Source organism: Taudactylus pleione, unplaced genomic scaffold, assembly GCF_031769625.1.
Source record: "Taudactylus pleione unplaced genomic scaffold, aTauple2 ptg000481l, whole genome shotgun sequence".
Classification (NCBI taxonomy): domain Eukaryota; kingdom Metazoa; phylum Chordata; class Amphibia; order Anura; family Myobatrachidae; genus Taudactylus; species Taudactylus pleione.
Window position 1 is genome coordinate 354,568 of NW_028284883.1, and position 12,935 is coordinate 367,502.

At 41.6% G+C, this 12,935-nt stretch overlaps 1 protein-coding gene across 1 annotated transcript in view; it reads left to right on the top strand.

The window, feature by feature from the left end:
* The window catches only part of LOC148502818 (cytochrome P450 2F2-like), a 56,708-nt gene extending 44,314 nt beyond the window's left edge, over nt 1–12,394 (top strand). Inside the window, exon 9 of the mRNA XM_088449262.1 lies at nt 12,175–12,394. Within this exon, the coding sequence (XP_088305388.1) occupies nt 12,175–12,371 (197 nt within the window). The 3' untranslated portion in view covers nt 12,372–12,394. The remainder of the gene's footprint in view (nt 1–12,174) is intronic.
* Nucleotides 12,395–12,935: the final 541 nt, after the last annotated feature.

The window sequence follows — 12,935 nt, forward strand, 5'->3', positions numbered from 1 at the left end:
CATCAAAATGCATGCTCGTATAGCCTGTGGGTGGTGACCCACAGCTATACGAGCGTCCAGGAGGACGCTCCATGAAAATGGAGCCCGGCCCTCATTCAGAGCGTGCGCTCTGCTCAGAGCGTACGGCTCTGAATGAGGGCCTTTGTGCGATAGTCTGTATAATTGTGGAAATCCAAAGACAGGGATTGTGCTGCACATATATACATATATATTCTCCTTTTATAACAAAGTTATTGCCAAGGTTCACTTTCAATTGATAATAGTACGTGGTGCAGACATAGTGGGAGTGGTATCAAAACGTGACTGGATGATTTCTGTGATCCAGTTTAATAGAGGTATCTTGCATCAGTGTATAGTATCTAAAAATAGGTGAGGCGATCCACCTTCTTTCTACTTTCTTACTGTCTTAAGTAAATAGAGGACAGTAGATGAGAGCATAAGGTGGCCCCATCAGAATGAAGAAAGACAGAGACACTTCTGCTGTCAGAGCAAACAAACGTTCAGCAGCACACTGATATCAGAGGACAGTGCAGCACCTGCTGGCAGGTGCCCTGATGAGAGAGTGTCAGAGCCCTATATCTGTGTGTGGAGATCCAGATATCTTTAGGTGGGTGTATTCATAAACAAATATGTAAAACACAAGGTATGTATATTACCATCTCATAGGACAATTGCAGTGCATCCTGAGCTGGTTCCCATGCCGGCAGGTCCCAGATAGTTCACAGAGAAAATGATTGTTTCACCAGTGTGGCTTGCTCACTTCACTGCCAGTAAAAAAACACAGAGCGGGATCTTCTCTATTTGTAGGAGTGTGTCCAATGGACATGTCCGTATATTGATTGGCGTATGTATCAGCCAATAGGATTATACTCTACATCAATGTGTGGGAGGCAGGTCACCTGATGTCCCACAGGTGTATCTAGTATTAACAAAGGTAAACCACAATGAGCCTAATAGAGTCATACATGTGTTCATACAGTGTGGTGTATGTAGGATAAAAAGGAATGGATCTCATCTGTATTAAAATTGGATAGATAGGGACTCACAGAGCCTGGTAATATTATTCAATATAGATAGTAATGTCTATTAGTAAGGCATGGTTATGTCAATTAATGGTGTATAATGCAATGTTAAGATAATGCTATTTATAAGGCACAATTAAGATAATTATAGATAGGCATTACAGTATTGGAATATTGCTGTAGTAAAACACATCAGTGTCACATGACTGCTATCTTCATAGCAGGTATTATTTTAAAGGACTCATCGGTTCATGCATCATGCATCCCTCATATGAGTGGGATGTAATGCCTATTAGCGCCATGGGGGCAGCCTGCGTTCCAACCTATGCCAATCTATATATGGGCTGGTGGGGGCAAGAATATGTGTTCCATGAAGATAATGAAACATTCACCAAACGTGTAGTGGAATGGTACAGGTACATAGATGACATCCTGATAATCTGGGAAAGCATGGGAAAGATTTCTGGACTGCACAACCTGACTATATATATAATGGGAGGTGCTACCTGATGAGACTAATTGCAGGCACAGAAACAGACATATATATTAGACACACAGTATCCGAAAGAGGTCACCTGGATATGGTGGGTAGGCCCATAACCTTGGCCATGATTATGCTAAAAACCTCTATTGATTGCAAAATTTTATTGCATTTTATATATATATATATATATATATATATATATATATATATATATATAATTAATAATTTGGAGTTGTGCACCTGACATTGTCTGTTTCTGTGCCTGCAATTAGTCTCATCAGGTAGCACCTCCCATTATATATATAGTCAGGTTGTGCAGTCCAGAAATCTTTCCCATATACTCCATTTAATGTGCTTTACTGCACACCTGAGGGAAAGGAGACGCCCCCATTCTGGATTAGCACCCTTCCTTATTGGTTTCAAAGCATGGAGTATGGTAATGTATATGCACACTGGTATTAGGTACAATTCTAGGTAAGTCCTACAAGTTATATACTGTAGTGCAACTTTGGTTCATTTTTGGGGTGTGGGTCCCCCTGGATTGTATTGGTTGATCTGTCTCAGGGCACCGCATTATAACACATTTTCCTTTATAACACATTTTAACCCTTCACTGTGTGTCTAATATATATGTACTTCACTTTTTATATTCATTCTTTATATGCAGCTGCTCTTAACTATCTCTTTACACTGCACTTTTCTTACTATGGTGGTGCCCTGGGGAAGCTTGGCTGGGCCAGTTTTTGGAGGGTCCTGCGCTCTGGATTTGAACCCTAGTATATTAGGGACCTACCCGAAAGAGGTTACCTGGATATGGTGGGTAGGCCCATCACCTTGGCCATGATTATGCTAAAAACCTCTATTGATTGCAAAATGTTATTGCATATATATATATATATATATATATATATTATTAATAATTTGGAGTTGTGCACTTGAGATTTGTCTGTTTCTGAATCTGGGAAAGCAGCAAGGACCTTTTTCTCCAGTTCATTGATCAACTAAATGATAACACACTTAACCTAAGACTCACAAGTGAAATCCATGAAAATAGCATCTCCTTTTTAGATCTAAGGATATACAAAAGTGTTAGAGGATGGCTTGAAAGCAAACTATTCCATAAAATTACAGCAAGGAACAGCCTTTTACATCAAACTAGCTTGCATTCCCCCCCCCCCACAATATAGAACATCCCCAAAGGGGAGTTCATATGTCTAAGATGGAATTGCTCGGAGGATGTCTTCTTTAACAACAATGTGAGAAACTATCTGACAGACTTAGAGAACCTGGCTACAGCCATAACTCCATTAAAAAAGCAAAAGCATCAGTGATGAGGACAAAAACAGTCAATTATCTTCCAGGATATAGGGAAGAAATGTAAGAATAATACTGAAACAATTAGAATCATTGGCAACTTCTGCCAAGAGTGAAAATCCATCCAATCCATTATACAAAAACACTGGCATGTGTTGGTCCTGGATGAGGACATTTCCCAAACCCTTGGAGGCAAGGTCTCCATGAGTTGGAAAAGGAGCCCCAATCTACAAGACCAATTAACACAGTGTCACTACACACAAACAATGCCCAGAATGTGATCTTTTCTATGTGGATCTTGCCGTTGCTGCCAGTTTATGTCTACGAAAAAAAATATAACGGACAAATTTGGCACCACATTAAAAATCCAAAGCCATATCAACTGCAGAACGAAAGGTGTCATATACTGCATTTTCTGTGACTGTGGAACCAAATATGTTGTATGACAACTAGAATGCTGAAGCAGAGAATTCTCGCGCATGTCGTTAATATTAGGAATGCAGAAAGTGATTTAACAAGAATGGTGGTTGCTAAGCATTTCCATTACAATCATCAAGGCGATCTGAAACACCTGAAGGTTTGTGGCTTGGAAGGTGGTGGCTTGACTAGAGAACTTCTCAAATGTGAAAGTCAGTGGACCTTCAGATTAGGGACATTAGCACCAGGGGGACTCAATGAGAACATTAACTATAGTGTATTTATTTGATGAGTCTTGTATTACACATATCATCTATAATCTCCTCTGATTACAGACCAGATGCTATTACTGTATCCTTTCTTAGACAATTCTCCCCTCCTTTTCTGAGCATCATTTATACTCCACTGGGTGCCATCTCATGATAGACAAGGGCACTCAGGAGTACTTAGCGATACTATATTCCAGTAGTGATAGATGTCCAGAAACAGACAAATCTCAGGTGCATAACTCCAAATTATTGATAATATAAAAATGCAATAAAATTTTGCAATCAATATAGGTTTTTAGCATAATCTTGGCCAAGGTTATGGGCCTACCCACCATATCCAGGTAACCTCTTTAGGGTAGGTCCTTAACATACTAGGGTTCAGATCCAGAGTGCAGGACACCCCCAAACTAGCCCAGCTAAGCCGCCCCAGGGCACTGCCATAGTAAGAAAAGTGCAGTGTAAAAGAGATAGTTAAGAGCAGCCACAGCTGCATATAGAGAATGAAAATAAAAAAGTGAAGTACATGTATAATAAACAAACAGTGAAGGGTTAAAATGGGTTATAAAAGAAAAATGTGTTATAATGCGGTGTCCTGAGACAGATCAACCAAAGCAATCCAGGGGGACCCACGCCCCAAAAATGAACCAAAGTTCCACTACAGTATATAACTTGTAGGACTTACCTAGAACTGTGCCTAATACTAGTGTGCATATACATTACCAGACTCCATGCTTTTAAACCAATAAGGAAGGGGTGCTAATCCAGGCTGAGGGCGTCTCCTTTCCCTCAGGTGTGCAATAAAGCACATTAAATGGAGTATATAGGAAAGGTGCCTGGACTGCACACCCTAAATATATATAATGGGAGGTGCTACCTGATGAGACTAATTGCAGGCACGGAAACAGACAAATCTCAGGTGCACAACTCCAAATTATTGATAATATATAAATGCAATAAAATGTTGCAATCAATAGAGGTTTTTAGCATAATCTTGGCCAAGGTTATGGGCCTACCCACCATATCCAGGTAACCTCTTTAGGGTTGGTCCCTAACATACTAGGGTTCAGATCCAGAGCGCAGGACACCCCCAAACTGGCCCAGCTAAGCCGCCCCAGGGCACCGCCATAGTAAGAAAAGTGCAGTGTATCATGCAGCCACAGCTGCATGATAGATGTCCATAATTATATATATATATATATATATATATATAGAGAGAGAGATAATCCAGGGTCTGGCACTCCCCACTCCAGAAACAATTGCAGCCGGTGCCCTCACAAAATAGTACGAGGTGGGTACGGATACATAAGGTATGCATTTTCTGCTCTATATTTATCCGGATAACAATAAGATATTGAAACGTTGAACGTCAATTTGCTATCCGCAGCATTCATTTGATTGAATTAATAGGCTATGAGTGGCGCACCTCTGTACATGATAATATCACACTACAATCTGCATTCCCAATGCGGATAGTGCATTTGGTAATAAATAACTAAACAAAGGGAGATCACTCTCTGTAAATCTCATATTCATAGGTGCCTGTAAGCATACAATATATGGTCCAAACCATTGGATTTTGTCAATTACATAAAATCCTATGCTGGTAATTTAGTTACCATCCACTTTAAAAGTATCCCAGTATAAGTGGACAGGACATCACATTGTGGAAATCCTCTGAAACACACGTTACCCCTATTAGAAGGTGCAATATCATTTTTTGATACAATGTATAATTGAGACACAGACAGCGGCATTCCTGCACACAGACAGACAGTTTTTAATCACTATTTCTTTCTTTAGTCACATTATCTGTACATCCTAGTATTATTCCGCAGTCATTTTCATATGGGCCGAAACTAGGATATCTGTCACCCAGTGCAAGGCAGCAATTTTGCGCCCCCTCCCTTCCCGTACCTGGATTTTGTCCTTGCTCCTCAATAAGGCAGTGCACTACTCAGACATCCCTGGTATAGTGACTTACATTATTCCACACATCATAATGCCCATTACACATTATGCCACACACTGCAATGCCTATTACCAAAGTGTCACTTACATATTTGCCCGACACCATTTTATGCCCCACAGTAATGCTTCTAATTATTTTAAAATTACCTGCTCATTGCCAGGGGGTTTATGCTCGTTGCCAGGGGTTACATGCTCATTGCCATGGGGTTTCATGCTCGTTGCCATGGGGTTTCATGCCTGTTGCCAGGGGTTACATGCTTGTTGCCAGGGGGTTTCATGCTTATTGTCAGGGTATTTATGCTTGTTACCAGGGGTTACATGCTCGTTGCCATGGGGTTTCATGCTCGTTGCCAGGAGTTACATGCTCGTTGCCATGGGGTTTATGCTCGTTGCCAGGGGGTTTCATGCTCGTTGCCAGGGGTTTCATGCTCGTTGCCAGGAGTTACATGCTCGTTGCCATGGGGTTTATGCTCGTTTCCAGGGGGTTTGAAGGGAGAAGATGCAGCTCTCGGCATCCTCTCCCTGCAGCGCCAGTGTTCCCGGCACTTCCGGGAACGCTGTGCGCATTGCGCTCTGCTAACAGATACTAGAGGTCCAGTAGGACCTCTAGCATCTGTCTCTTCTTTGGCGGCGGCCATTTTTGGATGGCCATTTTCAGCAGAGTCCATGCGGCCGGCTAGTCCGCATGGAATCTGCTGAAAATGGCCATCCAAAAATGGCCGCCGCCAAGGAAGAGACAGACACTAGAGGTCCAGTAGGGACCTCTAGCATTTGTCTCCTCTTTGGCGGCGGCCATTTTCAGATGGCCGAGTCAAATTTTTCACCCCCCCGCAATACCCACCCGGTGCACGTGCACCTCTTTTTCCCCCCTAGTTGCGGCCCTAACAGTATATAATAAAAGTTATATTTTAATTTAATTTGGTCTCTGTCCACCACAATACACAAGTCTTTGATTTAATTTTTTGTCTTTCAAAACAATACCTGTTATGAGGATAGCAGCCATGTGACACTGAGGTGTTTTACTACAGCAATATTCCAATACTGTAATGCCTATCTATAATTATCTTAATCGTGCTTTATAAATAGCATTATCTTAACATTGCATCATACACCGTTAATTGACCTAACCATGCCTTACTAATAGACACTATCTATATTGAATCCTGCTACTGGACTCTGTGAGCCCCATCTGTTCGATTTTAATACGGGTGAGATCCGTTCCTTTTTATCCTACATACACCACACTGTATGAACACATGATAATGTAGAATATACCCACTTAGATATATGTATGACTCTATTAGGCTCATTGTAGTTTACCCTTGTTGATACTAGATACACCTGTGGGAAATCAGGTGACCTGCTGCCCACACATTGATGTAGGGTACAATTCTATTGGCCGATACATACGCCAATCAATATATGGACATGTCCATTGGACACACTCCCGCTCTGTGTTATTTTACTGGCAGTGAAGTGACCAAGCCACACTGGTGAAAAGATAGTCTTCTCTGTGAACTAACCGGGACCTGCCGACATGGGAACCAGCCCAGTATGCACTGCGAATGTCCTATGAGATGGTGATATACATACTTTGTGTTTTACATACTTGTTTATGAATATACCTGCCTAACGATATCTGTATCTCCACACACAGACACTGTATTATTTTAGATACTATACATGACACAAGGTACCTCTAATAAACTGGATCACAGAAATCATCCAATCACGTTTTGATACCACTCCCACTATGTCTGCACCACGTACTACTATCAATTGAAAGTAAACCTTGGCAGTAACTTTGTTATAAAAGGAGAATATGTATGTATATATGTGCAGTACAATCCCTGTCTTTGGCTATCCAGAATTATACAGACCATCGCACAAAGTTCTAATCTGGGTAATAACCTATCTATTACATTGTATGTAATTTTTTCGAATGTGAATAACTTTGTTACAACAGAAGCTGAGACAATCAGATTACCTATCTGTTCAACTATATGTCATTTTTTCAAACGTGAACCACAGTAATAACTTTGTTACAACAGAAGCTGAGGCACTCAGACTCTATCCTTGTAATCTGTTCTACCACTTTCCGACAGAATTTCCCCACAAAGCCGGCTTTTACCTGGCATTTGCGTGCCGGCTCATTTTGTGGTCCCAGCCTGAACCCCCGTCCAGACAGAAGAGCAAATTACCGGGTCAAACATATCCACCTGGTAATTTGCTTATCAACACGGGTCCTTTTACTGTCTGAAAGGCTCAACCCAGGTAAAAATTCCCAGGTCTCCGACCCTAGTAAATTCCTGGGTCGAAGTCCCTGGAATTTTGATCCAGGTTTACTTTTTCAGACAGAAAAAGGACCTGTGTTGAAAAGCAAATTACCGGGTAGAAATGTTTAACCCGATTATTTGGTTTTCAGTCTGAAAGGGGTATTATTTGCCTTGCTGGACTATATTGGCTAATTACAGCCTCTAATTAACTTGTGCACTGGTTGATGTTGAATGATTAGCAAACTTACAAGCTTAATTACTGCTGATATACTGTATAATATATGCATGGGCCACTAATTAACAACTGCAACCTGTATTATCCTTTATTTTGTTTTAAATCATAACACCATGATAAGGGGATAAATTGTGGACCTTATAATGTAATTTGAGGTACTTTGACCTGTTATAGAGTGGATCCATGGTCATCAGTGTGGATCACGAATAAGAGCAAATATTTGCATTAACCAAATATCTTATTGTTGGATCATTGCACAACAAGTCTTATGATATATTTACGATTACGACAGATTAATCTTATAAGAACACCAAAAATTTGGAACTAGATCTCTGTCGTAATAACAAACATTTTTATTATGACAAGTATTATGTATCATATCTGATTCTGCATTGTTGAAGTAGAAATACCTCTGGTGGGTATCATTTCAAGTTTGCTTTAATTCGCCTATGCTTGCATGATCTGTCCCAATGCCCGAAGCAATGATTAATGGGTTTATTGTAGGGAGATACTTACCTGGTTTATAGGATCAGAGACAAGAATTTTATACAAGTTTGTATGTTTTTTTTGTGTGTTGGGCAATATCCTGAGCCCCCTTTATTTTAAAAGAAATTCTAATAAAAATTATATTTTAGGTAAATTAACTAACGCAAGAGTGCCCCAAACCAAGAGTCTTCTTTTTTCTCTTTGTATATATGCATTGTGATGGAGAATAGTCCACTCGGTAGATCACTTAACCAGGTCTTATTAACCAGGCATAAAAGGTTTACAGGGTGACACAGCATTAATGCAGCAAGTATATAAGAGGTATACAATGCAGTATATGATAAGTGCATCAGATCCAGCCGGGAACATATTGAGGAGTGCAGGAGGTGTGTGATAGGTGGGAGCACACACCTGTGTTTGTACATACAGTGGTGGCAGTGGAGTATGCATACTGGTTCTGTAAGTGCAGCTGTACGGAGGTGGTGGTTTAGTGGGACTGACAGGGGTCTGCAGCCTATGTAATGCCGTCTCTACAGTAAGCATAGTCTGGAGACTCTCAGGGGTACGTTCTTCCAGCATGGAGGTTGGAGCTGTAGATGTGCGGACATGCTGCGCATGTGCATGATGGGCACGGGTCAGAGGTTTCAACTTCGCCAGTCATGGGGTCCTATTGCCCTAACACTTTTAGCCATTTGCCAATATTAGTTCAAAGAGAGTAGCATAAGTTATGGGAACACATAGGGCCTGATTCAGAGTCGGACGCTCTGAATCAGGGCCCTCCTACCTCAACTTGGAGTGGCCTCTTGGACGCTCGCATAGCTGTGGGTTACCACCCACAGCAATAGCGAGCGTCCATGATGATGGTCGCGATGGTCAAGACCATCGGGCTTGCGACGAGACCCTGTGGTAGGGTCTCGCTGCCGCAAGCCCTGGAGTGATTTTGGCTCTATCAGAGCCAAAATCACTCCCACTGACATCACTAGTGATGTCAGTGGGGCCGGACCCAGACGGTAGGCGTTCCCATGGGAACGCCTCCATCTGGCAGCCACGCCCCTGGCACGCCCCCCAAAGGGGGCGTGCTGTCACTCACCATCGACAGCACGCCCCCTTTGGTGCGAGACCCCGAGCGACGGCTACCCCGTCGCTCGCCGAGTCTCGCGCATGCGAACGACGGAGCTCCCTCCATCGTGCGCATGCGCATTTGGGTTCCATCGACCCGCTTGCGAGCATCCTGCGCTCGCGAGCGGGTCTGAATGAGACCCATAGATCCTGCAAAGCATCCTGCTCTCACTCACATTACTGCAGAAGACACAATTAAACATTGTAATGTCATAACTGCACTTTGGGATAACCTTGATTTACCATTTTGTACCCAGTAAGGACGGAAATCCCTTCCACACTCCCCAGATAACTGCAATCTGCATAGACTTGAAGTACAATGCAAGTATACAACTCTGAATTCATGAACTCATAAAGCCATATTGCATGCTAAAAAAATTAGTGTTTTTGCCTTTTTCTTGCTTACTGCTGACAATAACACTGGTGTCATCAGTATTAAGACCTGCTGGCTATATGATTTGCCAATGATGGCTTCACCTAGTTTGCAATTGCTATCAATATTGCAATATCAGATGAAAACCAGTTCAAAAATATTCTTTATTCTTCAAAAATAGATTTTTTTTTAAAATGTCTAAGGATTTTTTCTTTTTTATATATTCTTAATATTTTATATTTATTTATTTTTTTATATTAGAGGATGTGCGCATGTGTTAACTGGCTATCTGTGATAAGCGCCTGATCCAGAGATGCACACTAATGCTACCACAGCTGTGAATTGTGCACAGCGGCTGTGTGAATATATGCAAATATTGCAGCCGCCTGGATTATATTGAGATGCCTATTGGTGGCCTCGCAAATCCAAATGACTGCATACAAAGATGGTGCACTGATGGCAGCATCTAAAGAAAGACTGGTGGAGTTACAGCTTGCAGAGAGCAGAAATAAGTGGCTGTAAGCTTAGCAACCAGTAATGGTGACGACTGATGCAACATAAAATTATGGTTTGGAAGATCCAATATCCAATGATTAGTTTTCAATTGTTTATGACAGTCAGTAGAGGGAATCTAGACTTGGGGCCTGATTCAGCAAGGATCGCAGATGTGATTACGCATGGAAATGGATGATTTTCACGTTCTGTGCATGTGTATGCATCGTAGTGCACGAAGACTCCTCTGTGATCGGGACTGCGATCTCAGTGACTACACTGACCCATCGCAGAGAGATTGACAGCAAGTACCGTTTGGGGGTGGTGATGGGGGGGTGGTCGGCGAAATGAAGGCATGCCAGTGTGTTTGAATGCCGTTACAGGGGCGTGCATTAATTAGCCACTGTGGTGGCATATGCAACCTGTACTCTCACTGCGTATCGGAAAATTAGCATTTCCTGAGTAAGGTCAGACCTTGTGCAAATGTGGGTGATGCTCCGATTGTACTCCATGTTACCGATGTTTTACAGACTTGCAAAGTATTACAGATGTGTGTAAGGTAAAGTGTATGTTGTGCTGCAACGGCATATTGACCGCAGTCATTAGCATATCTTTGCAGTCAGCCTGCGTGCATAATCGCAGCCTCAATCGCATCTGCGATCTGTGCTGAATCAGGCCCTTGACCTCTTACTTCTAAGATAGCCATCAGCCTTGATGACAATATGCCTCAATCCACATCCATGACTCTGTAAGATTGATAATTAGCTCTAGTAATGGTAACAGTTTATGGGGTAAATTTACTAAAATGGGAGTTCTATTAAGAAGTGATATTGCCCATAACAACTAATCAGAATCCAGGTATTATCATCTAGAAGGTGCTAGATAAATGAGAAGTAGAATCTTATTGGTTGCTATGGGCAACATCATTTCTTAATAGAACTCCCATCTTAGTAAATTTACCCCTATGGCTTGATTCAAAGTAAACGACGCTTCCTGGCGGCTTCTGTGATCTGCTGCTGTACCTGAGAATGCAGCCATTGGATCATTTGCATTAACAAGTAAGTCTCAGGTTACTCGGGATGGCCGTGAAATTCACACTTCTGGGGCCAGTGATGCTGCATTGGAAGACGTAGACACTAGTCTAGGCATGCCTCAAAAATGGGGGCAATGTTCCTATTTTTCAAAAAGCACTCCCTGTCGACACCCCTTCTCCACCCTGAAATGACCGCAGCATATCAATCATGTTGTGGCTTAGGGAGCACTGCAACCATTATCATAGACACCAATCGGCACATGTGCAGTACAGATCCTGCAAATGCACTGATTGCCAAACATCGTAGTTGTACATACAATATTCAGTTTGCCTACAACTCTGAATCAAGGTTCAAATATTTCTTCCAATTTGGAAGATAAAGATGTACAGTATACCTAGATAACATACAGAGACACAAGTCACACTGAGACTTTCCTGAGCAGTGGTTGAGTAAGAAATCAGTCTCCAATGTCTACCCTCAATCTGCTCTCCATGGTGTAATTACCAACACACCTCAGATATGGGGCTTTCTAATTTGTTCTTATACTAAGAGGTCTTCCATAAAGATTTTGAAACCTGCAAATATTAAAAAATATCTGAATGTTTTTGATAATGTAATTCTTAGCATCTGCTATATGTTAGATCTGTGTGTTACTGTTTGTCTTCTGATTCTCATATTTTTTTAGGCAAGAGAATTTGTCCTGGAATGAGTCTGGCAGTTATGGAAATTTTCTTGTTGACCACCACAATGCTGCAAAACTTTACCATCAAGTCACGGGTTCCCCCTGAAGAGATCTCTGTTGCACCAGTGGGAGTGGGGCTTGCCCATATCCCTCCCAACTATGAGTTTTGCCTTTTACCTCGTTCATGTTCTCAAGAATAAAAGGACTAAAGAATAATTTTTTATACATCTGAGACTGTAATTTGTCCCCAAACGTCTTAAGTTTTGCTCAGTGAAGTTTTCATGACTGAAGTGGGGCCAGTAAAGTGGTACATTGACTACCAAGGCCAGAGGTGGGCTTCACTGATCTGGTTTGCAGAAAAAAAGCAACAGTGAAAGGGGCTACAAGATATTAATTGTATTTTGGTACTTAGGCTTGGTCAGTGGTAAGAATTGTGATAATTCAACAAAGCCATGTAACAATAGGATGTGGACACATGGAAGAAGTGAGGGACAACCTATTGGAGTGTGAAGGCAAGATAAGATATTATTAGATGTCTGCTTCTTTGGAGTTCATTTACTAAACAGCCATTTATGGTCTACTTCTCCTCAGGCTAATAAGTTTATGAACAGGCAAAATTATGTGCCACACTTTGAATTAAAAAAAGCTACAAATGATTCACCTACATACACGAGCAGTGAAAAATAAATTGTGCCCGAATCATTATTAACCGCTGAGCACCGCTATGATTCCTTATGAAATAAACTATTTCTTCTGGAAAGCTA